Source organism: Pyxicephalus adspersus, chromosome 4 (genome assembly GCF_032062135.1).
Source record: "Pyxicephalus adspersus chromosome 4, UCB_Pads_2.0, whole genome shotgun sequence".
NCBI lineage: Eukaryota > Metazoa > Chordata > Amphibia > Anura > Pyxicephalidae > Pyxicephalus > Pyxicephalus adspersus.
In genome coordinates this window covers 45329489-45356540 of record NC_092861.1, presented here as the reverse complement: position 1 = coordinate 45356540, position 27052 = coordinate 45329489, and the positions used below count along the sequence as shown (strand labels likewise).

General features: G+C 38.3%; 1 protein-coding gene and 1 non-coding gene across 2 annotated transcripts; both read left to right on the top strand.

Annotated features, from left to right (window-relative positions):
* Nucleotides 1-1604: 1604 nt before the first annotated feature.
* KPNA4 (karyopherin subunit alpha 4) lies at nt 1605-25443 on the top strand. Its single transcript, XM_072408047.1, has 18 exons — nt 1605-1915; nt 3123-3137; nt 3337-3354; nt 8213-8302; nt 8560-8589; nt 8669-8721; nt 9184-9279; nt 10794-10879; nt 11877-11963; nt 12106-12275; nt 12766-12810; nt 13380-13511; nt 13601-13729; nt 14248-14352; nt 14461-14532; nt 15032-15194; nt 16037-16128; nt 17345-25443. The coding sequence occupies exons 1-18, from the start codon at nt 1835-1837 to the stop codon at nt 17441-17443; spliced, it is 1563 nt and encodes a 520-aa protein (XP_072264148.1). The 5' UTR covers nt 1605-1834; the 3' UTR covers nt 17444-25443.
* Nucleotides 12343-12684, top strand: LOC140330241 (small Cajal body-specific RNA 7). Its single transcript, XR_011920709.1, has one exon.
* Nucleotides 25444-27052: the final 1609 nt, after the last annotated feature.

Sequence of the window (27052 nt, the reverse complement as noted above, 5' to 3'; positions counted from 1 at the left end):
GTATACAAAAATCATAGCAAGTATCAACAGTGCGACATAGTACAGTGGTATAACATCATGTGAAGCGGCACATTTTAGAAAAAAACTCTGTGTTACAATATAAACTAAAACAGCGCACTTGATTTATTTTTAGAACACATAGATTGGACCAAGTAGCAGACAATATTTATTTTTTTGTGATACAGTGTAAATTATCTGTTATTTACAAAGCACCAACATATTACAATAAATAGGCATACAGATGACAAGCATGCATACACAAGTGTAAACTTTAGGAGACTAGAGAGCAAAATGACCCTGCTCAATAGAGCTTACAATATACTGTGCTTTGCCTTTAAATCACTACACAGTTATTGTCCCACTTACATTTCTGACATGGTAAAAAAATACTCCCCTAGCCACTCTCTTCGCTTTTACAATGACCTACTAATGACTTCCTCACTCATAACCTCATCACACGCACAGCTCCAAGACTTCTCTAGAGCTGCCCCAACTCCCTGGAATGGTCTTCCTCGTCCTATTCAGCTTGCTCCTACTTTCTGCTCGTTCAAAAGAGACCTCAAAACCCATTTTTTCAAACTTGCCTACCTGTCTTCTTCTGTCTTATGAAATCTTCACTACTTCCCACCACTACATATCTCCCATTCTTTTGTGTGAAATTCCCCCACCTCCTAGATTGTAAGCTCTTCGGGGCAGGGTCCTCTACTCCTCCTGTGTCACTGTCTGTATTCGTCTGTCATTTGCAACCCCTATTTAATGTACAGCACTGTGTAATATGTTGGAACTATATAAATCTTTATTATTAATAATAAAATGGATCTGCTGCATTAAAGGTAAATGTAACTTTTTTATTTTGACTTTAGTGCCACTATAAATCTAAATAGGGTGAAACAGAAGCCAGGGTGGGGATCTGCAGATATGAGAGGACAGAGAGATAGAAGCAATGACTGCAGCAATAAAGATGGTTTGTACAAGCAAGGGTCAGGTTAGTAGGCTGATTATTATTAGCTAGTATTTATATAGCCCTGAAATAATACGCAGAGCTTTACATTTGTCCATAGTCATATCACTGTCCCTCTCAATCTAAAGATGCCACATAAGAGGATGTGGGGATGATGAAGGTGTGTATACAGCCTGCACACATGGGGAATGGTAATAACTCTTCTCTAGTCACATGTCTGTAACATTCCCACTTGTATAATATGCCCACTATAGGAACCTGTAGTACTGCTTCTCACCAGGAGAGGGAAGCATACATGAAATACCAAGCTCTCAGTCCACCTCAGCTACAAGGCGTCTACTCCCTCTCCCACTTGGCCTGTTTTCTCACTAAAGTCAACAAGGTGCAGCCATAAACCATGACAGACGCTATCCGCCACACCAACCCCGTATCCATGTTCGGTACCAAACACTGCACCAGAACACTAATACGTCACCCACACGTGACGCCACCGCCGGAAATGACGCACACCGCTTAGGCTTCCAGCTGCGCCATCCTCCCGCGTTCCTCTGGGCGTCGCAGTCAGAGCGCTCTCAGTGGTTGGGGAAGAAAATAGTCACCGGAAGTGTTGCGCAATTGCCCCCCCTCCCGGGTCAAGCAGCAACCAATCGGCGTCGGGAATCCCTGTATGTAGGCGTGGTCATTTCCGCCAGCTCGAGGCTTTCTTGTTACCGGCATTCCGCCCAGACAGGCTGCTGTGGAGTGCGGTGTTTCCGTCATACGCCGAGCTTCGCTTTCCTTCCCGGAAGGGGCCCTCTCCGTGTCCATAAGCCATCCCTCAGCTTTCCCGGCACACTCTGACACAGGCGGGCTACAGGCCCCGGCGCTCCCATCATGGCTGACAACGACAAGCTGGACAACCAGCGGCTAAAGAACTTCAAGAACAAAGGCCGCGACTTAGAGGTAGCCATTCCCGTGCCCTCTCTGCTCGGTCACCGGCTAGCGGCGCGCACAAATCGGGCTCAGGCGCTGCGCCTCCTAGGCCTAGCTGTGACGTCGCTAAGCCCGGGCCTGGCGCTGCTGGAGTGTTGCGAGGCCCGAACCCTTCACTATAGGGCGGATCCCGCCTCTCCATCAGCCGCCTCCCCGACATCCATCCGCCTGCCAGGTGACCCCGAGGAGCCGCCTCAGTGCCGGTACTGCACCGGGCAGAGCATGCTCCCCCCCGCCTACATCCACACAGCACGTTGTACGGCCAGCCATAGCCATGTTCTGGGTAGGAGGAGGGATCCTGTATCAGGGTTTAACATGATTTATTACTACTTTACTGACCCACAGACACAACAGGAAGTCAGGGGAAGTTTGCTGAATTCCTAGACAGTTGTCACCCCTAGTAGTGTTACTGTTGGAGGATTTCCCCATGCTGCTGACATCAACTTTAAACCCGCTGACACCTGGACAGATAGAGCAATAGAAAGCTGGTAGGGGGTCTGACCCTTCCTTTGTCCTAGGATTGGGGTAAAATGTGGGGTATTGGAGCTCTTTTATAGTTATATATAATATGGGTGTAAGGTGAGTGCCAGTAATTGCCTGTGATCAGGACCTTCACTTTATTTGGTTATAATGATAACCTCATATCTGCTGTACATTTCCTGTACTGGAGATGCAGAAAGCCAGCTAACATGGGGGAAATGCTGTGACTTGTACGGGCTAGACGCACTGCACTTATGGAGTTGTGTGTGCAGTATCAAGGCAACCATATCGGGTCAGACTGGAAAGTCCCAGGAGTAGAGCTTTGTTACCTGACTGTACATCAGCCCTGTCTCTCCTTGCCTTCCTTCATTCCAGCTCTGTTAGACCTTTCAGCTCCGGATACTTCATGTAGGATGGAGGTTGTAGGATGCAGGTTCCTTTCTCTGACTTTTTGCTACACTACTACGGGACACAACAGTGAAAGGAGGATGAAGAAACTACAATGCCTGCCATAAAACACAAGCATCCAACGTTCATGGAAGTGACGGGGGCTAAAGAGTTGGCATGGAGAGGCGGCTGGGTACACAGGCTGTTGGAGAGATCAGTATAACGCTTCTCTTGCTGGGACTTTTTGATCTATGATGACTGCCAACACACCAGAGCATACATTTTATCGAACATGCTCAATTTATTTTTTCTCAATTTGGAGCACCACAATGAGGTAGTGGTAGGTTTGTGTAAATGACATGCTCACTGCAGGGCAATGCATCGCATTTGGCTGCGTGTGCTGTGATAATGCAATAGTTTGATTGGGCTGTGTTCCAGTGATAAAGAGTTTTTAGGTTTCCCAACACCTGTCTTGGTGAAAATCCCTGGCAGACAACACACTGCAATAATCTCATGGCCTGATTTTACTATTTTAGTCTACTGAACTGAAAAAGGTTAACTATGCAAAAGAAATGATGTGGATTGCTATTGCTTGCTTTTCCTGAACATGCTCATTGCCTGGCTGTCTCCAACTCAAATACATTAAATCACTTGCCGCAATGCTGAGAGCGGGTCAAGCAGCTCACAACCAACATTAGAAGGACGACACAGTGACTTTCCTCATTTATTCAAAACTGACGTATAGCCTCAAATCTGCTGACCACCCTGCTCCCAGGTTATTTTCCTAGTGGGTTATTGGTCAGCAGATGCACAGGAGAAGACCGACTTTATTGGTAATAAGTTGGTTGTAGTTTAGGCACCCAAGAACAGTCTTAGATAGACCCTGTGGTTTTGAAGCTCAGAATTGACATCTCCCATCTTTCTTCAGTAGTTTCCTAGGGGTCCTGATTTAGTGTTCTGAGCTATGGCTGAATAAACTCATTGCATTAATCCTTACATTTTCATCCACACAATTTTATTTTTTCTCTGGTTTTGGTGGACAATATTTAAACCCCTTGCTTTTTCTTGTGTGCAATTGGGCAGGGTTTCCTTCACTTGGAGTTGAAGAAGTAGTAAACAGAACAGAAAATACAGTTCTTACTGGATGATTTCCCCTCTTATCCTGTTCTGGAGCTTACTCCATCATTTAGATTCCTTTATTTTCTGTCCTGGTCAATGTTATCACCAATATCTCCAACAGAACCTCATCACTCCCAGTGTGTTACCTCTTCATCAATCTATCCAAATCTATAAAGTCAACATGGCAAAATGTCATTGGATATGGTTTGGTTTTTACTTCATAACTCTGATGTGAGGAAAGCTCCATGGATAAAAACAAAATGGCAGGAGATACTGGGCAGAAAACTTGTCACTCATGTGACTTAACTTCTCGACAATTGCAAACTTTTACGTTATGCACCAAAGGCTCCACATCTTTCCCTGCATTTTATATCCATGCTGTTTTTCTACATATATGGAGATATATATTACACACAGTGGTAAACTTAGGGATTTTGACATTGAGAGCCCAATTATTTTATTATTTTTTCTGAATCCAACAGACATTAGATTTGCCCAGTTTATGGTTCTCAGGACTGGTGAAGTAAAGTGCTGTAAAATGTGACAAGAAATGAGATCTTTCATAACTTTGTAGTTATGACATGATCCTGAACATTTGAGTACAGATGTATGGTGATAGATATAATTCTCATGGTGTTTTTTGTGCTAATCGCCTGATTGCACTCCATGTTTGTGCCTTGTACTAACAGTGATAACAGAGTATAGATAAGTGAACCTTACAAGATGAAAATCCTAAAATTCTTTCAAACTGTTCTGTAGTTTATTCACCAATGTACAGACCAGTGGTGCCATGTAACTTAATACTTTTTTTTTTTTTTTTTTTTTTTTTTTTTTTTTTATAAGAGCAAGGATACCTTTTCTGAGAACTTTAATATTAAAATCTAAATTAGTTGTTTTAGTCAATCCTGGGGACATTTGGTAATGGTTGCTGTGACTTCAGAGATTCTACATGTCCGTTCTGTGGTGTTAGGAATTCTGTGACTCATTGCATTGTCATCATCACGGCTAAGCAAGCCAGCCAATCTTTGGATGCTTAGGGAAATAAGCAGATTGTGGAATGTATTTCCTCTTAGTATAATTATGTTTAAGGTTGGATTTGTAAAAAGTAAAGCTGCTGCCCATGACATCCAGATAATGGCTACAAAGGGGGGGGGGGGATTTTAACTAGATATTAACATAGTTTCCTGTCCTTTTTTTCTTCTATTACTTGAATCTACCTTTGTTTTTACCGGTGGATGTATTATATTTTTTTAAAGCATACTTACATAGATTGCTTGCTGTGTGGTATATGAGCTTTTCTAAGGCTGGCAAATTGATGTCTTTGGGTCTTGAGTTCTCTTTAATGTAGAAAATATTTTAAAAATACCTGGTCATTCTGTGTATGGGGGTTATATAACCTTCTCCCATGCTGCAGTGCTTAGACCTAGTGGCCAATCACTAGGCCTGAACAGTGGTATATGATTGTGCAGGTAAGTCACTACTAGTGGCTGGAGAATGGGCCTTACAAATCTAACTGCTTTCCTGTATATTTGGGAATGCAACCTATTGAAGTGTTGGTATGATGACATTTCTTAACATCCCTCAGTCAGCTTCCACCTAACACTGTAAATCTGCAGACATTTATAGAATTTAGCCAGATTCAGTATATCATATCATGTTAACCAGCATTTTAGGGGACAATGTAGGCAACTGTAGCTTCTTTTGATTATATCTTATTTATACAGGCACTGAAAGAACTTTAAATTCACATTTAACTTCTGTTTCCGAATCAGATCCATACTTCTAAAACCATCCTGTTAAAATATATTACATTAGGAAAGTCTGAAAGTATGTTTAACCAGGTGGTAACTAGCACCGGCACTTTTTTCTGTGTTTAAAAAAAAAAAAAAGAGATAGTGTTGCAAAGAAAGTATATTGCTAATGTTGCAACATGGCAAAACAGCTAAAGTACACATTGATCCCTTTTTAATATTAGCATATTTTGGCCCCAGCCTGAGATTGGACGTTGAAGGAGCAGCAGCTTGCTGATATACATCTTGTTGGTCCAGGCATTTGAGCCTTATTGCCAGAGATGTGTAAGGAATTTTATTCACCAGGTGAGGCAGAGCAGCTTGGACACAGTCAACACAAATATTGACTTGATTTACACTGTGGGTTTATGCATTTTTTTTTTTACCTTATTGCTTTACAACCATTTTTTTCACACATTCTATAAAGCTGTAGAGTCAGCCTGAAACACCTTGTCACTTTGTGTTCCATAGCTTAAAACTAAAAGAAAGTTCTTACATATTTACTGCATGTTGGAAATAGTGGAACTAAATCCTTGCACCTCGCCTATCCACATTCCAGCATAGACTTGATGATGTTCATTCATCCCAGCACACAAGGAAAGTGTGTTCCTTTCTGTAATGGCCTGCTTGATCATTCATACTTAAGTGAAACTGTAGTTCCATATTTGTATTTTCTTACCTTCAGTCTGCAAACTGCATTTGTTTAGTTTAAGAGGGCCACATAGCACATATTATTTTACCAATACTTTTTACTACACAAACTGAGTGGCTGCTTCATTTACCAGTGTGTAAAATTTTAGCTTGAGCTCCGGTTTGGTATAGATTGCAAGATTTACATATATGAAGCAAAGGGAGAGCACAGAGAATGTGTCAAGGGACTCAGAACCCACCTGTTGGCTGAACCCAGAATGCAAAATATTACTGTGTACAAACTTGCTATATGTAGCAAGTACCTGTATGTAAAAGGGAGAGGAGTGGCTTAGTTCTGGAAAACTATCACTTCTGGTGGTATCAACAGTAGCTGCAAAGTGAGGTAAGGTGTAGTGGCAACAAAGATGGCTTTTGTAGTTATAGATTGACAAGGTATAGAGAATCAGCACTACTGCTCCACCTATAGCTACGTACATAGATCAGATGATTCTCGTCCGATATTTGCCTCAGGGCCGAGAATCTGGTGTGGGTACAGAGCTTGCTGTTCGTCTTTCATGGATCCGTCCTGGCGGATCCATGAACAATGAATGACCGTAATACAAGTGAAGGACAGAGCGCAGCGCTCTTGTTTATGCATCCTTCAATCTTTTGTTGTTGGGAAGGATTGTGAAAGATCCTTTCCAACGACAATTATTGCACATGTGTATGTAGCCTAAGAAAAGGGTTTACATAGTGCAGTTAATTAACAATAAAGACAATAGTTATCAGTTTGTATTATCTTTCATTTGTGAGCTCTTCTGAGGTTTTGCTATACAGTATTATCTCATTTCAAAGTCTGTCTAAATTTATACTGCCCACTCATACCTCTTGTGAGTGGCTTCTGTTGTAGGACACTGTGTACTCAGGACAGTGGCGTATGTCCAGTGCATTTACATGCCTAATTCAAGTGATGTTTCCAATGAAAACATTTTCCTTCACTCCCTGAAAGGCTGATAGAGAGTTGTGAATCTTTACTCGGTAAATGTACTTAATAGTCTAATCATGTGAAAAGCATTTTCTTGTTTGTACACATGCTTGTGTATTATGTAAACATGACTACTGTTCAAAGTGAAGGTTCTCAAATTGGCTCCAATATCTTCACACACACCCCACCCCCCCATAGTCATGTCACTAACTGTCCCTCATAGGAAGTTCACGTTCTAAGGCTAATTTGTGTGTCTGAAACCCATTTAAACACAACATACAAACTTCAAAATTCTCTGTGCCTCCCCTCCTTGGGGGGGTTAAGGAATCTGCTCCATATGGTCATTGCTGCTTGGGCTCACACACAGTTATAATTTGCTTAATCCCATAGATGTAGGTTTGGACTAGTTATTTTGCCTATTTCTCAAATACCAGGCTTTGATATTTCTCATACCATGCAATAGAGGTGTTGTAGTCCCCCAGTTGAATTTTGTATTTGTATCAAACAGTAAAATACAGTTTCTTTGTTGTGGGGGATGAATGGTTGAATCTAGAACATTGCTTATAGAAATCCTCCTGTGGCACTTTACTAATCATTCCCTGATCAGCTTTATTCCCTATACCTTAAGGAAACAAATAATAGGTATAAAGTAGGAAAGGGCAGGGCATAATAAACTAGTTTCTGTCCTATATTCACTGATGGGGGGGGCATTCCTCTTCATACATTGATATAGAGAATTATTACCCTGGAGTATTTTTTAATTTCAGTAGTTTTCTGTACCACACTTTTGTAACTTTCTCTATTCTAATATTCCTTGCTTTGTTCTGCCATAAAGTGAAACGTTTAACATTTTTTTTATCTGCTTTATAATATATAATTTTCTTATAGAATAAAAGAGATGAGCATTTGTTGAAAAGGAGAAATGTTCCCCAGGAGGATGTCTGTGAGGACTCTGATGTGGATGCAGAATACAAAGTGGTAAGTTCTATAGAAAGCTAGCAAAGGTCCACAAATAAATTTGGGTTAAAGTTTGGTCGATTGTATTCTGTAAAACAGCAACATTCACCAGTTGCTAGTTGGCAGCATTGAGGAAAGGAATCACATCTACTAGCTGCTAAGCTATCCTAAAGGGTATTAAATAATTGTTTACTTCATTGCTGGCCTTGTTTTATGTTTTCACTATTTCATAGCCTGGTACAATAAATAAAACTTTCTTTTCTTCTTTCTTTCTCCAGCAAAACACTTCTTTGGAAGCAATTGTGCAGGTAATGTATTGCTTGAATGTGGTGTTTTCTTGTGTTTGACTTTTTTCTTGAATTAATAGTTTTTTTTCTCTTGTTGCAGAATGCATCTAGTGACCACCAAGGAATTCAACTCAGTGCTGTCCAAGCTGCAAGGTAAAACTCCCACCACACATGCATTATTCAGCTGATAGTTTTTATAAAAGTTAGAAATGTATTTAAACTACATAGACTAGACTAACCTAGTGTGGTGACTTCTAAGTTCGGTTGTGCACGATTTCTTGTCTTTTTCTTTTTCTTTTTTTTTTTTTTTTTTATTAACCTCTGTTCATTGTCTACTGTTTAAATTTGTATCTACTTTGAATATCCAGTGGAAATATCACAATTGAATTGTCTCAAATGCCAGTAGAGCCAGTAGAATGATTAACTGCACCTGCTTTTATTGTACAAATTAATATTTTTTTTTTCTGACTGAAGTTTTAATATTTAGCTGCCTTTTTTTCTTATGTAGAAAGAAGGTTTTGCTTTTCCCCTAACCCTTACTCTAGATTTTACCATCTTCCAATAAATGCATCGTTTAAACACATTTACTGAGATGTTGCATTTTGCTTTTTACAGGAAACTTTTGTCCAGTGATCGTAATCCACCAATTGATGACTTGATTAAATCAGGAATTTTACCAATTCTGGTTCACTGCTTAGAAAGAGATGACAAGTAAGTTTGTGTTAATTATGAGATTCCTAATGTTTGCATGTAGTTGCATATTATGGGGTGCGGCTTATGGCTGACTAAAGACATGTTCTTACTGAGCTCCATCCACTGCGCCTACATTCCGTGCTATTCCTCTGCACTATGCCAGCCAAAACACCCCAACATAACAGGGAAGAAAGGAACTGTCTTGGGAACTTAAGGGGAATTGCATGGAGCTTTTCAGAACTTTTTCCGCAGTCAATGTTTTCCTGTGGAGATTTTAAGATTGATGGATCCACCACAAACCATCGGTCTTTCTCACTCATCACGCCTGCTTGTGGAGAATATGGAGCTTGCCACACCTCCTACATCCCCAGATGAACTGGATCAATCATCTGCTCTGAGGTATGTTAGCGTTTAAACCCGATCCCCACCTACAAGAACGAATCTGGATTCACATACAAGACGATTAGTAATGTCATTCAGGCAAGAGCTAGCAGATATTAAGAAAAGCCTGGAAACAACTCAAGCTACTGTGGCAGTTTTAGAGTTGGAGCAGCAATATCTATCTGAGAGGGTGACCAAGATTGAGGGGCAATTGTTGGATAACACTCACAAACTAACCCTTACCTCCGCCTTCTTCCATTTCATGATTTGGAGAATCGAGATAGATGGAACAATGATAGAATTTATGGCCTACCTGAAGTTACTGCTACAGCTGACCCCGGGATATTGCCCGTGGTGTTTTCAATCTACTTTTGGATTGCCCAGTTGGTACAGATATTTTGATACGTAGAATTCAAAAGGGCTCCAGGCCCTAAATTATCCGACCCACTATATCCAAGAGACGTAATTTGTAGGATCCACTACTTCCATGATAAGGATGTAATCGTGTCTGCAGAGAGCGAGAAACATCATCTGGATTAGATGAGGATAACAACCTTGCCTGGTTGGCTATTGCCCTAGTCACTGTTTGTACTTATGATTATTAGTGTATGTATATGTGTTTAAAATATATAATTTTTCCTCTGAATAACCTATTCGCACTTCAATTTTTTTTCTTAAGTACTTAGTAAAGTATTTTAGTGCTATGCTCCATGTGTTCCTATTTTTTTTTTTTTTTTTATCAGGGCATAAGACCCCACTTTATTGATAATTCATTCTATCATACCAGTCTGCAATGTTTAGATAATGGCTGTCTGTTCCATGTGAATGCTTTATTAGTTTTCTCTAAATAGAGGAGGCAGACTTTAATTTTTTCAGGCGCTCTTTATCAGAGGACTTGAAGTTTATAGTTGTTGGTTATAGCCCTCCACTCCCCCACTTAGGACTCTTACATGGGTAACAATTTTGTTTGAAATATTAATATTACACAGTTGTAGTGTAACCTGTAAGTAAACCTCTTTTATTTTTGTCTCTCTCCCCCCTCTGTCTTTTACCTTATTATTGTGTTTCTATATTTGCTAACTGTTTAAACCCCTAGTAAAAACTAAATATACATAGTTGCATGTTATCTATTTTTTTTTTTCTCTCTGCAGCCCATCTCTGCAATTTGAAGCTGCTTGGGCGCTGACAAACATTGCTTCAGGAACATCTGAACAAACTCAAGCTGTGGTCCAGTCACGTTAGTATATATATATTTACTAAATTGATAATAGAAGCAATGTGATTAATTTTATATATATATTTATGATTTTGTTGTACTGTAAGGCAAACATGGGAAGCCTGTGGAAATGTAGCATTAAATGAAAAAGTGGGATTTGTGTGCAATCAATTATCATGAATGACATTCTGTTCATTTACATCCTTATTTGACTGTAGAAGGAAGGATCCTGTGGCAGAGTTCTCCCCAGGCCTTTTTAACTGCGCATCACCCGGCATTTATTGGCAACCACCCAGCTGTTTTTGAGTGGTTACTGATGAGTTGGGTCACAATACGGGGGCTGCCACCCAGCTTTAAAAAACATCTGGGTTGAGCACTGCTGTGGTGTACATGTAGTGTTAGGTAACATACTAAATTTTTGAATAACTTATGAGCCAGGCATATGGCTGTGTTTTAAGGGACCACACCACACCACAGCAGAATACTTGCACCATGTTGCCCCATTATTATTTGAGGGGCTGTCCTACACATCAAACGGGTATCGTTTCAGGCATCACAAAACACACATACGTCTTCTTTGTGTATAATTTTACCACCATATCTTTTGTGCTTTGGCAAAGTTTATTGCTCTAACGCAATTGTGTAAATTGACACCTACTGTTTGACTGTGATCTTTAGACAGCTAAAGGGTTTGTTTGTTTTTTTTTAAGCCTAAAAAGCCAAGTTGAAGGTTTAGAACCAGTGTTGGTCATTCCTCATTTTTAAATTTTTTTTTTTAAATATACAAATGGAATAACACGTTTTTGACTTTAGATATTTGAAGTTTTGGTATTGGTATTTGGATTGTTTTCATGTTTATTTCACATTCAATTTATCTCTTGTGTTGGCATAAGTTGATTTACATTTCTAAATAGCTATCAATATTTTACTGCTAGCTGGCAATAGTGTGTCCATGATGCTGATTTTGTGCCTCTGTAATAAACGCTGTTCTTATGTTAGGGTTTTGTGCTTTCCTCAGATGCTGTTCCTCTTTTCTTGAGACTATTGCATTCTCCTCATCAGAATGTATGTGAGCAAGCTGTGTGGGCCCTGGGAAATATAATTGGTAAGTGTTGTGCTTTTTCTGCTTTCTAGCTTAACCTACTGTGAGTGTATCTGAATTTTGTTTCACTCCTATGTGTGAAGAAGCCATTATCAAGTTGGCCTTGATGATGAAATTTGAAATTTTTAATTCTTTTCATGAACAGGTGATGGGCCTCAGTGTCGAGATTATGTAATCAGCCTTGGAGTGGTCAAGCCTCTTCTCTCATTCATCAGTCCTACTATTCCCATTACTTTCTTAAGAAATGTCACCTGGGTAATGGTAAATTTGTGCCGCCACAAAGATCCTCCTCCACCTATGGAAACCATACAAGAGGTGAACAAATTTCCAACAGTTTTGAAAAATGAACGGAAGATATATTTATTTGTAATGGTTTTGCTCTTGGAAATGATGATATGGAGTTATCGAGTGTTGTGATGTGAGAATGAATTGCTAGTTTTATAAACATATAAAGTTAGTATTGTTTTAGTGTTGTAAATAAAAATAGCATTGTTAACATAAGTTTGAATGTTGGTGTGTGTGTGTGTGTGTTAGGTTATGCGGGGGGACTCTGAAATTACACAACGTTGCTGATTTCGGAGTGCATCTGAGGACTGTTGCAAACTGAGGGGCTCTCATGCAGCAACTCCTGTGATTATGGCCCTTTGCTAGGTCTCCTTGATAACCTTTACACTCTAAATCTCTAACAGATATGCTTTAACTTGTGTATCTGTGATCTGACCAAAGAGCACTTTCCTCATCTATATTAGCATGTTTTTAAAGAGAAAAAGTATTTGTAATTCGATGTATTTTGTATCATTTACAGATTCTTCCAGCTCTTTGTGTTCTTATCCACCATACAGATGTAAATGTAAGTATCTCAAATAGGTGTTGTATTTTTAACTACACACTCGATGTTTTAGTGACTTTGCTGCATAACTCTTGCACCAGCTTGCTCGTAAATTTTATGCACCATACAAGTATGGAATTGTGACCAGAAACCATTTTCATTGAACACGTTCTGTACAAACAACACTATTCTGTGAAAATGAAGGGGATAGTGGGCAACTCGCTGCTATCCTGTTTTAGGAACCAATAGAAGTCCCTAAATATTGGTAGAGGGAACAGCTGTTACAGACACTAGCTTTTCATCAAATGTACGTTGTGGGGAGACATGTCTAACTAGGCTGCAGAAAATCAACATCATTGAGTTGCCAAAAAGAATAAGAAAAAAAAAAATTAAACTGGTTGTAATACAACATACTTATTTAATTTTAGTTTACTTTGTATTGAGGGAAGAAGACTCGGCTGTCAACCAAAAAGCTTATTTATATTAGTACTGCCCAAAGATTTACTAACAAAAATTTTCGGGAAATTTTGAGGTATGGATAAAACAATTTTTCAAAATGGTTTCCCTAATTAACTTTTTTTTATGCCTAGATTTTGGTAGACACTGTGTGGGCTCTTTCCTATTTAACGGATGCTGGTAATGAACAAATACAGATGGTGATAGACTCTGGAATTGTGACAAACCTGGTTCCTCTTCTGAGTAACCCAGAGGTGAAAGTGCAGGTATGTATTATACTGAAGCTGAGCATGTTTCAGGAATTCAGTATTTTTCAGCAGTCCTTATTGAGTTGCTGCTTTTTATTCCCTTCTAGACTGCTGCTTTAAGAGCAGTAGGTAACATTGTCACTGGCACAGACGAACAGACACAAGTTGTTTTGAACTGTGATGCTTTGTCACACTTCCCAGCATTGCTTACTCATGTGAAGGAGAAGATTAACAAGGTAAGTGCTTCTGTACACATGTAAACATTATCAGCATCAGGTGTATTAGAGTATAATTATATTAAAATGTAATCCTTGATAATAAACTTTGTTTGCATGAGGTTTAGTGTCTGATTGTCTTTTATTGTTTTAAGTAATTAGTGCATTGTAAAGTAATGTTGCTTTTAAGCATTTTTAAAAGGATTTATGCTTGCCTACAGATTACTTTTATTGGTAGCATCCAGAATATGAAGAATGCTTTAACTAGATGACCTACTTTTATTACTAGAATTGAGTCAACATTTTATTAACCTTTAACCAACCTTCTATAATGATGTACGTTTATTATTCTATGCTCATTAAAGAGATTCTCATTATTTCTATAGTGGCAGAAGTCTCCCTAATAGGCACACATGCAGTTAACCATTCCTAACTCTAATAAGAATATATGCATGGTTTATATTGATAGTTGCGTGTTATTGTAACTTATTGGCATTTCATGATTTTCTGCTGTTACATACAATATGGGTATATTACAGGAGGCAGTGTGGTTTTTATCTAACATTACTGCGGGAAACCAACAACAAGTTCAAGCCGTTATTGATGCTAACCTTGTGCCAATGATCATACATCTACTGGATAAGGTAATGTATCGCCTTGCTAGTATTGATTTACCTTGGTAACTTTTTTTCTGTACACCCCTACTGCCCATGATTCTCTTTACTAACATGTTTTGTTTACATACTGCACAGGGTGATTTTGGCACACAGAAGGAGGCTGCATGGGCAATAAGCAATTTAACAATCAGTGGAAGGAAAGATCAAGTGAGTAAGACCTTTCATCCTTTTACATCATTTAAGATATCTTCAGAGAGTATTATGTTCATATATTAGAAAGGCTTGGCTTGTGTGCACTTCACCACTGGAAGAGGCAGCTGGCAATGTGATTTGTGTATGATTTAGAACAATATTACAAATCTTTTTTCATTTCGTGACATGTCTAGAAGAGTTGTCTGCAAGCTTGCCAAAGAATGTAAATAAGAAAAATAAATGTATATTTTTACAGTTTGGGTATGAATAAGCATTCTTAAAAACAAAACCTGAAGTCAATCTTCAGCCTCTATTACCAAATCAGGTTAGGGTTGGACAAGATAACTCCTTTACTGCTTGAATTGTAATTGTGTCTGTCTTGTAGCAGCAACAAAGCAAACACACATTCAGTCAGGCTATAATTAAAGGACAGTAGAAAAAGACTAGCTATTACGGTGTCATCTATGGGATAAGGTCAATGATCTTTTTAATTGTGACTGTTTTCTTCTTCTAGGTGGCATATTTAATCCAACAGAATGTAATTCCTCCTTTTTGCAATCTGCTCACTGTAAAAGATGCCCAGGTTATACAAGTAGTGTTGGACGGGTTAAGCAACATATTAAAAATGGCAGATGATGAGGCTGAGACTATAGCCAACCTTATTGAGGAGTGTGGAGGTATGATTTTCATTAGGGCTATATCTGCATTTTTTTATGCAAGAATGTTTTGTTTCTACATAAACCTGTACTATTAAATTAGGACTCCCTTTGTTACTACTTTTTTATTCCTTCTAGTGAAATTTGCCATTCAGTCATTTACAATCAAGTGAAACTAAATCTGAGGAAGTGGGTGATTAAAGATAATGGCAGCTATCTTGTGGCCGTTGTTTTTTAGCAAGACTTTTGTTGAAAGCGGACAATGATGTATAATTTTATTTACGTCCCCTCTATATCATAGCCTAAACTATCTGTGCTGGGAAAACTATCGAGTTGAGGTTGTATTTGTGCACACACCTGTGGGTGTATTTTCCGTTAGGCCCAAGAAGAGAGCATTGCTTTAATAAATTTGTGTAGTTCCTTAAGACTGACCCTTACATTTTTTTAACAATTTAGTGGAATAAAAATGTTATAGGACTGGTCTATATTGCTCTTTACCATCCACATGAGCATTTTTTTTCAGCTTCCACAGCTGAAAGCACTTGTTGCTGTATGCAAAAGAAGATAATTCATTAGGCATTTGCATTACAATGATAAATTTGTTCAATAAGCCTTTGAACGTAGAAAATATTGACCATGCAGCTGAAAAAACTGCAAGTGAATCTTAAATAAATACATTTTAAGCCAATAACATCTAACATGGTGGCAAAAAACAGTTCAGCACCAGGTTACAGCTATGTGTTTGCTTTAATATAAATAATTAGTATTGAGTCATGTATGGCCCTTACCTAAAACTTTTACTGTGAATTACAACAGAAATCTAAATTATCCAATTAATTGTAGTTTTAAAATTTCTCCATCAGGTCTGGAGAAAATTGAACAGCTGCAAAGCCACGAGAATGAAGATATCTACAAACTGGCTTTTGAAATAATTGACCAGTTTTTCTCATCAGATGTAAGTTCAGTGTTGCTAAATTTTGTCCAGACAAGCTAAGACGTTAACAGTAAATTGTGTCTTTAGACTGTTTTAGGAAAGCTGAACCACACTCGGCTCAGCTTTTTGTTAGGAAAGCTATTAAATCCATGTAACATACTACCAACTCTTTGTCAAAAACTTGGGATTCTGACTTTTGTAAGACATTTGCTGCATTTACCAGTTTGGTTGGTTTTGTAATAAAAAAAAAATCCATTAGCATAAATCTTTATGTAATAAAAGTCCCAGGCTTCTTTAAAATCATAATGTGTAGCCATAGGCATCACATTTTATAGATTTGTAAACTGCTGCTTCAGAATCAGAGTGGCTAGTCACATGACATTTGCTCAAGGGGAGGATCCGAGTTCTGGTTTGCTGAACTCCAGCAGATACCATGTGACTGAATTTTTAGGTATTTCAGGTCGTGTTGACGGCAAAAGATTGTAAAGCAGTGGTGTCTCCTATTGCTTCTGCTACTTCAGTTTAAAGAATAGGGGCACTTTCAGTACCAATCCTTTGGTCCTACTTGTCCTTCAAGCTTGATTATCAGAATGTCTTGAGCGCCAGTTTGCTGATAACGTTATAGACATTTCATCTAATGCAATAGTTGCCCTCAGCTCCCCCCAGGAACAAAGGGAAACTGTTCATATATTCCTGTACAAAATTTGTCTGTCCTTTTGCTTTAGATTGTTCTAGTGGTGGCCTACTGGAGCAGCTGAAGTTAGAAAAGATGTTCCTTATCAGCCTGTTTACTTCTGTCACTCTAAAACATCCTAAATGCATCCTCTGTTATCCTATGCCATCTAATTGTGGTTTGGAAAGAGAAGTACTGGTTTACATACATGCTTTGAGCTGTTGAATAGACGTGAGGTATGCACAAGGAATGCAGATGTCAGCGGTGGTATGCTGGGCAGTGAGCTGCATGTGCTAGAGTGCATCATATTGCTAAAAGGTTGCTGTGTGTGATTTAAATTACAGATTTTTTACTGGTCACTGGAAATGGTCACTACTGGAGATGTAGGTACCTTTAGTCAAAAAACATCTTTTTATCCCAGGCAAACATTTGAATTGTTGCATCCATAATTTTAATAAAATCAGCTTGAGGCTTAGTTGTATTTGTAATATGGCAAACTATTAGTAACCCTGTTATTATACTGTTTATTTTAGCAAATTTTATAATAAATCTTTCTTTTGTCAGATTGATGAAGATTCTAGCCTTGTTCCAGAGACAATACAAGGTGGAACGTTCAATTTCAATTCCTCTGCCAACGTACCAACAGATGGGTTCCAATTCTAGGAAGATTTGTTGGAAGTTAGGTTACAGTGCAGCACTGAAAACTGGTTTGATCCATCAAGCTTGGCTCATGGGATCTGCTGCTGCATTAAATCGGAGACAGAAATGTGCGGACTTCATTTGGATGACCGTAAAGACCAAATGATGTCAAGATGGCGAGTGGGTGCGAGTGAGAATGAATGGCAAATGTAACGAAAACTTCACACCGAATGCTTATATAGGTTGTGCAGAGGAAAAGGGCTACAGGTCAAAGATCTTCAGTGCCTGGGAGGGATCATTGATCTTACAGAGCAAATGAGGAAAATGCAGTACTCCTATCATCAAGCCTTGTAAGCATAAAAAGAAAACTATGGGTAGGATGCCCACATAAGTCCAAGGAGAATAAGCCCAGGCCTTGCTAAGAAGCTCCGTATGAATGGACAGCATTGAATGAATGTCTGGACACAGTGTTGTGGAGCCAGGCTCATCTTCCGAACGTGAGGCTATTCACTCATGAAGCAGACTCCCAAGTCCAGGAGTGGCGTGTGTACGAGAGTATGGGTGTGGTGCTGTATGTGGACGCATGCAAGCTTGAATCGCCTTCAGGGGGATGATACTAAATCTAGAAAATCACAAGTTCATAAGTGTTACCTTACACTGGACATGAAAACAAAGATTGGTATAGCAGCAGATTTTGGTTTACTCCTACAGCCTGTGTGCTTTCTTTTTACTTTACTTCTTTATTTTTTTTTCTTTTAATTTAGTTTCTAACTTGTATGGCTTGTAAAATTTTTAAGTTGCTTATACATCAAGGAGTCGGAAGAAGGCAACCCTGTGCATTTGCACCAGATAAAATGGTTGTTATGCAGTCTGTTCCATATCATACAAGCTGATTTGTGTACAGGAATTTGCAAATGAATGGGATTGTACCATTGCAAACTTTTTTTTTTTCCCCTCCACTCAGTACAAGAGTTACTATATGAGAAAGTGTAGAGCAGCGTAACAAGTGGTTTGAACGAAGCAATCCTTTTGTTTTCAAAGAACATTAATCTATTTGCATGTGGAAATGGACAGCATAGTTCATCTAGATCCATTTTGTTCAGTCCTGTACAGATTGTTTCAGTTGTGGTAGAAGCTGTGCTGTATTCCAACCCTATTTGTTTTCAGACGTTTGTTTTCTATGAAAATGATATGGAAAACCAAATGGTATTTGGTGCATATGTACTGCTACATTAAAACTATTAGGAGGTGTGATTATCTGTATAAACTGATTCATGGTTCACCACCTTTACTCTGTCTAGGTAGTCTGTTTTAGAATCGTTTTATCTTTAGATGTAGACAGCCATGAACAATCTATTTTGAGCCACTTTAGGGAGATATACTTTATCTTTTAAAACTTGCATTGGCTATATGGATGCAAGTGTTGTATTTTTTTTTTAATTGGCAGAATGCCTCTTTCAGAGGTAATGCACACTAAATTAAAAGCATAATAAATGTATTTGTAAAAAAAAAAGCAGAACTCTTTTATAAGGTGGCTCATTGTAGGAATTGCTGTGCCTTCCCCTTGAGCACAAGTGTTGCATGAACAACAAGTTGCTATGATAAACATACCAAGTTAGCCACCATGAGCATCAATATCTACTTTTTGTGTTTAAATTGAACTGGTAATTCTGAAACACTGTAGAATGGATACAGATTATTTTGTGATTATAACTTTGTTGGATTAGAATATTTTTGCAGCATTCCTTGTCATCCGAAACATGGTTAAAGTTTAAAACTAGATACAAAAAACGGCTTGTAAAATATTAATGTAGAAGACAAGCTAGGCTGTCATGGGGAAATAAAGAGTAATCCTTACGACATGCTTTTGTCCTATTTATTTTCTTTTTTCTGTTTTATAGATGATCTATCTGTTGTAAGAATTACATGCCTTAAGTACCTACAGATGCATTCAGTCCTGCTTCATTGGCCAATGGACCCATTAACAAATATGATTCTATTTGTTAGGATTACATCTTGATTCCATACGGAAACAGAATTTTGCCCCAAAAGGTTAGCTGTTGGGGAAAAGCATGGAAATGAATACAAAGATTAAATGCTGAAAGTTTTTTGGCAGCATGCATGTTACACTAAATGTCAAATCTCTTAATGCAGTGACAATGTGCAGCACTCAAAAATGGAATATGTGACACTAAAATCACTGCGCTTTGTAAGGATTACAAGACCAAGAAGTGAGGCTGCAAAGTTCCAGTTTTAGTACCAAGAGCTAATAAGCCTAGTAACTAAATGGCAACTTTTATCTGAGGTTTCTTCATTTTTTTAACAGTGCAATAGTTTTCCTTTAAAATATTTCTTAACAGTCCTAATTCTAGCTGCTCTCTAGCAGTGCAACAACCAGATGCTAAAATATCTCAAAGAATAGTTTTAATCAAAACATTTATTCATTAATGCACACTAGATTACTAAATGCCACTTTTGCACTGGAGGTGGTTGGACAAGGTTTTCTGATTGCTTTCATTCTAAGATTGATATTGTCAGTTGCCCCATAGGTTTCAGATCTTCTGGCATTTTATGTCTGAGGACAATTTTAGGCAGAAGTAAACCTTGTGTTTGTACTGCTGCAAGGTGTCAAAAACCTTCCACCTATATTACTACATAATTCCATATTTGCTATGGTAAGTGATGCAAGGGTGGTAGACGGGCTTAAATACTCAACATTCAGCTCCTGGCTTCCTTCCATGCTAATTAGATCCTAGGCATTTGGTCCTTAGATTTCTTTAGGAAAAAAATACAAGTTTAAAAGTTAAGAATAGCTAATCATTACTTCAGCTGAAGTAGTATTACCAAAGTCGCAGGACAATCGGCAAAAAAAACAAAGTAAAGAAAATAAAAATTGTCATTTATACATCCTGCAAGCTTTATAATGACCTGACAGTGATGAAATGTATGATAAATACCTTCAATTTAGTTCCCTGTGTATTTCCTTGGCATGGACTGTCCCATGCTCACCAATAATTACAGAGATTTTACCTAGTTTAGAGCCCGGCACATCCTGTACATGTCCCAATGTCATTTTTTGCCAAACCTATAACTGGAAAATCAGGTCCAAATTGATATACTAGGTGGACAGAGAATTTGAAATACTCCAGCATTAATCAAAGGAAGGACCTATAAAGTACAGGCACTTGGGAGTGACCGTGGTGTTTTCTTTCAAACATAGGCTTGCATCAGAAGAATGGCATGCTCTTATTTTTATTTTTTGTGATGAAAGCATGTTTCCTAGTTATCTTAATAAGCAATAATATGTATAGTAAATATTTGATATATTTTTAGTGTAGCCACAATACTATGCATATATACTGCATGCTAGGTGTGATCATGCAGCTAAGGGCCCCTGATATAGATGTGAAATTCCAAATTCCCTCCTCGGTAATAGGAGAAAACTCTGTGTCACCACCCCCTGCATAGTGCACTGCCATATTTGCCAGTTACCTGCTGTGTAGGAGGGATATCTATTCTCCAACCCCAGGGGATGGGGATGTATCTGAATGTGTTTTGGCACCCTTTGTGTTTTGTTCCTCTACCCATTTTTCTTTCTGGACACTGCAAGTCCCACACACTCATTTAACCTAAAGAAAGTACACGAGATCTTTCTGGATCCAAACTTTTTTTTTAAGAATTAAGTGAACCTATACAAAGATTTTGTAACCGTTCATAGTTGACATGGCTTAAAAAATGCTGGTTGGTGTTCTGGTGATCAATAATACCTTCTTTGTCGCTGACCCACGATTGTCAGTAAATTGTCACACCATAATCTGCATACACAAAAGTGTGACAAACTACATCCATGTAATAAGTAATTTTTATAATGTGAGCAGCAATAACTGCTTCCAAAATCTCAGTATACGTCCTGTTGAAGTAAAATTAGGTGGACTTTATACCTTCTATGTTACGGTTTTCCTGCATACCACCAATTAGCCTCTCTAAACTGGATTCTCAGATTTTATTTTCCAATAACTGATACATGAATCTAAGTGTTCAATTTTGTTTCCTTTTAATTTTTTTTTTCATGCTCTAATATTAAAAGTAATGTCTGGATTAAAAAAACAAATCTGGTACTTAAGTTTTTTAAATTATATCTTGTGTTCTATACGTATCCCTAAATGTTTTTGTAAATATAACGAAATCCCATCATAATTATTTGCAGGCTTATATATGATTATAGGCATTGACTGCCTCAGAAATTTACTTCATAGGTTATGGTGCTTTACTCGGTGGAGTACCAAATAAGCTTGTTTTTTCTATCATCCCTTTTAGTGTAGGTGTTGGACAATACAAGGATACATGCCAAGGTTGTCAAGTTTTTTTTTTTCTTGTGTTCATTTTGGTATCCCAACGTTCTCACTTTAGTGAGTGAATAATACCCATAAGGCAACTCTTGGCCCAGTGAAGAGACTTGCCTTATCCAACATGACGTTACGTTAATTATTGTGGGCATGACCATATTTACAAAGTACAAATGGGGCATTTTGGAAAATGTGTTTAAAGAGTTGGTAAAGAACTATTCAGTATCTTTTATATCCTTCCTACAGCTTTGGATTCCCTTTACACAACTTTTGCAGGTGGTAATAGTTGTGGGTATAGTAACCTGCTGTCATCCACAATGATGGCTTTCAACCACAATGATGGCTTTCAACTAGCGAGGACACTTCTGGTGTTGGATTGGAAGCTTTGGCTGTGCAGTTTACCATTCAGACAGTCATTTGCCAAAATTTCAGCAGGGTAGGGAGGTACAGTCTATGATCTGGTAAATTTTGTGAGCTGTTTGTTCTCTTGGGTTGAGTTAATATAAAACTAGTGGTAGGTGGGCTACACTACAGCATAAATGTCACTGCGCCAATGATAATAAAACAGCTCATGGTTTTTAGATGTACAGTTATCTGCTTTGCATGCTAAGCAGCTCACATCTGCCCATTATTTTGCTGCTAAGAGCCCTCATTGCAGACCCAGGCCAGTATAAACATTGTATTTACTTTTATCAGCACTACAATGGCTGAGAAGAAATGTCAAATTATTAGAAGGCAGCTACTTCCTGGACTGCTGGCAAGCTACATGTAACCGATGCTCTTGCACTGCCCTGGACATGTAGTGACTGCTCTCAAAGCATAAAGAAAGAAAAGGCATCAGGAAAGTAAGTAGTTATGTTTTGGGTTTTTTATGGTAGTGATGGGGTCATCTTCAGTACTTTGACCTCTGACCATTAATTGGAATTTGGAAAGAACTGACTTTTCTATTTGTACCCTTGTTTGCATAGTACTGAAGCCAGCTGACTTGTATTTTTAGAAGGTTAGCTATGGCAGCCTCTCTGCCTTGATTTATGAATACAGCTTAGGATAAATATAAAGTGCTATGTGTACCTGCTACTTATAAAACAATGGTAAACACTCTGGGATGCAAGTTCATTCATTATATTAAGCTATTCTTTAGCTGCAGATATTTTTTCATCCAATATAAAAATGTAGTTTTACCCTTCATTAAATTTTTGTATGCAAATATAAAATGAACAATGAATGACCAGGTCAGTTTTCACTGGCAGAAGATCCGGAGCGTTTTTTTCCATTTCATTTGTGTTTTTTTTTTTTTTTTTTTTTTGTTTTGTTTTTTTTTATCCTGTCTTTTTATTTCACTTGTATCCCATCTCTTGTAGGGGAAGCAAAGCTTCCAGGACACAATCCTCGATAAATGCAGCAAGGAATATTGTTGCTAACATCAATACCGCTTTTTATTGAAGTTAGAAAAATAAAGTTAAAGCCTAACTGGCAGCAAAACTATCAGTTGATATTGCGTGTATCTATTACACACAAAGCCCATTGTAGTGATGGATTCCTCAGTGAGGGAGAAGAGTGTCTACCTGTTCTTGGCTCATCACTGGGATTATTGCCAATGACCTGGTCTTGTAAGATAAATAAAAATGATGTAAATTTTGGCTTTTGGTATTATGTTAATATGTAGATACCCTTTTTATGACCGTGCATCTGAAAGTAGATGCCTTTTTTCTTTTTTTTGTGATGGTGGCCCAAATTGCCGCCTTAGGAGAAACCTGTCCAAATGTACAGACATGTTCTGCATTAGTGGCTCAAAGAACTGAAACCAGCATGTTAGTATGACAGCCAGGTAACCAGCAGATCCATCAAATGTAGGAGGGGGCTGTATTCACATTCAGTAAGGGCTTTCCTTAACCAGCATAGGGTGATTATTTAGTGAATTGATACTTTGAAATATTTTCAGGAAGTGGTACCAGTAGCTGAATCCTAGAAGCCAATGTTTTATAATTAACTCTGGCACTTTGTTTTTGGTAGTTATTTCACAAATCCTTCTTGCAGCATTTTAAAGGGATAAAAATAAATGGCTGTCTTTCATCTCCTGCTACTAGAAATACAATATAGTGTACGTCCAGCCAAATTTTTTATTTTTTGCATAGAGAATGGAAGGAATAAACCCCCAGTCAATTTTCTTCTTTTATGCTATCTGTGCCTCACTGAGGAGGTTTCCCTTCATCTTCTGTTCTAAAGATGTGAAAAAAGAGGAAAATTCTCCAAAATTATAACTTTTCATCCCAAATAGTTATTCCTAAAACAGGTGTCCCCATCAAATGACTTTTCCCCAGCTCCAACACCTCAAAATGTTACCTTCCCCTTTCTCTTTAAGTGTCAATACCTAGGCTATGTACACACATTTAATAATTGTCGTTGGAAAGGCTTTTTCACCCTGACCAAAGGCTGCCCGATGCATGAACGAGCTCTGTACATATACAGCACGGTTCTGCTCTATGAAGGAGGGAGGACAAGGGAGTGGCACCTGGTTGCACTCTCTCCCCTTCACTTCTATTAGGACCAGGACAGGTCCATGGACGAGCCCTGTAAACATGCCAGATTTTCCTCCAATATCAGCCTCCAGCACCGAGATGATTCGGATGAAAATCATCTGATGTGTGTATGTAGCCTAAGACTAGGCTTTATCTGCTTAGTCACCATAAAAGGGGGGTTATCAACTATTGTCCTTACAGCACAGTAGCCTAAGAAAAACCCATCCCTGTATGTTGCCAGTGGAATTGATCTGCCATATTTGTGTATTCCTGGATTCAAACTCATGCTACTGTTAAGTGCACATATATATTGGATTTAGCCTGTTTGCATGTGCTTGGTTTGGGAAAATTTGCTGTCTGATCATGTTAAATAATATAATTGGCTGTCTGAGCTGCCACAATTTAGCATTAAAAATGTAATCTTGGCATGTTAAAGAGCTACTGCTGTGTAATTGGGCTCAGCCAACATAGGCCTGGGTGGGCTTTCTTCCTTAATCTTTTGTGTGCAGATATAAGGAAATACCCTTCGCTAATGTCCCCTTTATCATTTGGGTGGAATAAATGGGTTGTTGTGATGATTGTAGATTGAGTCATCATGAGTGCTAATTACTAAAACATACTCACCAAATGCTTATTTACATGCTTTTCAATGCTTGTTTTTTGTGTTTAGTAGTAGTTAACCCACATAGTAGTAAGTTGGAAATGTAATAAGATAATGTACTTTTTATTTTCCACTGATAAATCCCATTTTTATTGGCCCCAAAGTATTGCTACTGGTTTCCATTTTGCAAATACTGCCTATTGTTAAAATGATCTTGTTTGATGAAAGGAATGGCTCCTCTGTTATTATAAGAACATATATATTGGTTTTCCTGCATGGGACAAGTATAAGAGCAGACTTTTAATGTGGCATGCTGATGAACCATGCGTACTTGTGTGGGGTGTTTTTATAAAATAATTTTATAGATGGTGTATCTAGTTATTTGGTCACACTACCTGCTGACCACGATATGAGCCTCACTATTATCTGGTGTCCCAGTTACGCAAACACTTTATTTTCTCTATTTTACAGTAAAATCAAAGCCCTCAATATTTTTCTTTTCGATGTGAAAGTTTAATTTTAGAAAACTATACAATAAAGTTTTTTTTGGTGAAGGAACTACTGCCTGTGATTGTTTCTTTTCTGTTTCTTACACGGCATGAAAACAATGTTTGGTTAAATATAAATATCCAGGGGTCACTTGGCAAGTGCGCTATACATTGTACAAATCTTTAAATGTAATTAAGGACTACATTTTAGACACTAAAAATTTAGTCCAATAACACCGGGGAATGCATTTTTTTGTTTTTAGATCTTATACTTGTTGTTTTACTAATTTTTGGTTCCTGAATCCGAAAATGACCCCAGTTTTTGCTATCACATCCAGTTTTTACAATACAGTGTACCCTCCATTTTTGTCAAAAAACATACATTTACATATAATGAAATGATAACCTAAATGTGCTGTTTATTTCAATTTCTTTTGTTCATACAAAGGATTTATTGTTACTCTGACTTTTTTTACATTAAAACATTTGAAAATTAATCTGGTAAAAATGTACGCATATAGCTTTTCCTGGAGTGTTCAGTGTTAGGACAACAATAGTCAGCCATCATATGTACATCCCATCTACCCTGATACCGTCCTCCCATGACCTTCAAATCTTGGAGGAATCATTCACCTTGCTCATCACTGACTGCACCAAGGTTTTCCGGGAAGTTAGAAATATGGCTATGCAGAAAATGTACCTTGATGCTCATATTGCAACCAAGCATTTTGTAGTCTCCAAGAGTTTCTGGACGTTTTCTGTGTAATTGTTTGATTGTGTGTTTTCAAGAAAGTCCTTGACAATGGCTTTGAATGATAACCAAGCATTCTTTTCGACTTCTGACATTGTCCTGATGAAATGTTCATCTTTAATGAGCTGCCGAATCTGTGGACCATGAAACAACACCGGCCTTTATTTTTTCAAACGACAGGCTAGGAAATGCCAAAATGAGGTACTAGAAACAGTCTCCTTCAGTTGGCAAAGCTTTAACAAACTGGTTCATCAGACTCCGTTTCATGTGCAGGGGTGGGATTATTATAATCTTCCTATCAACAAGTGGCTCATGTAGAATGTTTGGATCACCTGGTTTTAGGGCAGATCATGGAGGCCAATTCCAGAGCTCGTGCCCCTCACGAGCTCTGCTGTCCCACATGCACAGATAACGGATACTTGGTGTATGCTAACCAAGAAGGAAGCATACTTTTTTGACCCAATTGTGTTGGTAATATTGCAACAACTCAATGACTCTCTTTATGTCTGCATATTCTTCACAAAGAGAAACTGAATGGCCAATTGGGACTGACTCAAATATATTGCCATTGTGAAGGAGGACACACGTCAAGCTATCGAATAGTTGCCATTCAGTTGAGTTAAAAATTGGAATTCCCAATTCCTCCATTAAACCAGGTATGTTATGGCAATACACAAAGCCACTGTCAGTTCCATAGTACTGCAGAAATGCACTTTCTCACGCGGTCTTGATGCTAGGGGTTCTGAAGCCTTCTTCGATAGTCCCAAATGACTCAACTAATGCTGATCAACTCCCTTACGAACAGAGTCCTCTTCAATTTCAAACTCTTCATCATTGTTGTCACCTAGTTCATCACCATAATCATTTTCTTCAAGAGAGGGTAGTGTAACGAAAACCGGCTTTGGGATTTCATTTTCATGAGCCACGG

Excerpts from the sequence above, each read along its gene's own strand:
- KPNA4 (XM_072408047.1), top strand. The coding sequence starts at position 1,835 with ATGGCTGACAACGACAAGCTGGACAACCAGCGGCTAAAGAACTTCAAG. Across the intron at positions 8,722-9,183 it reads AGTGCTGTCCAAGCTGCAAG|GAAACTTTTGTCCAGTGATC; the intron begins GTAAAACTCCCA and ends TGCTTTTTACAG. Across the intron at positions 14,353-14,460 it reads TCATACATCTACTGGATAAG|GGTGATTTTGGCACACAGAA; the intron begins GTAATGTATCGC and ends CATACTGCACAG.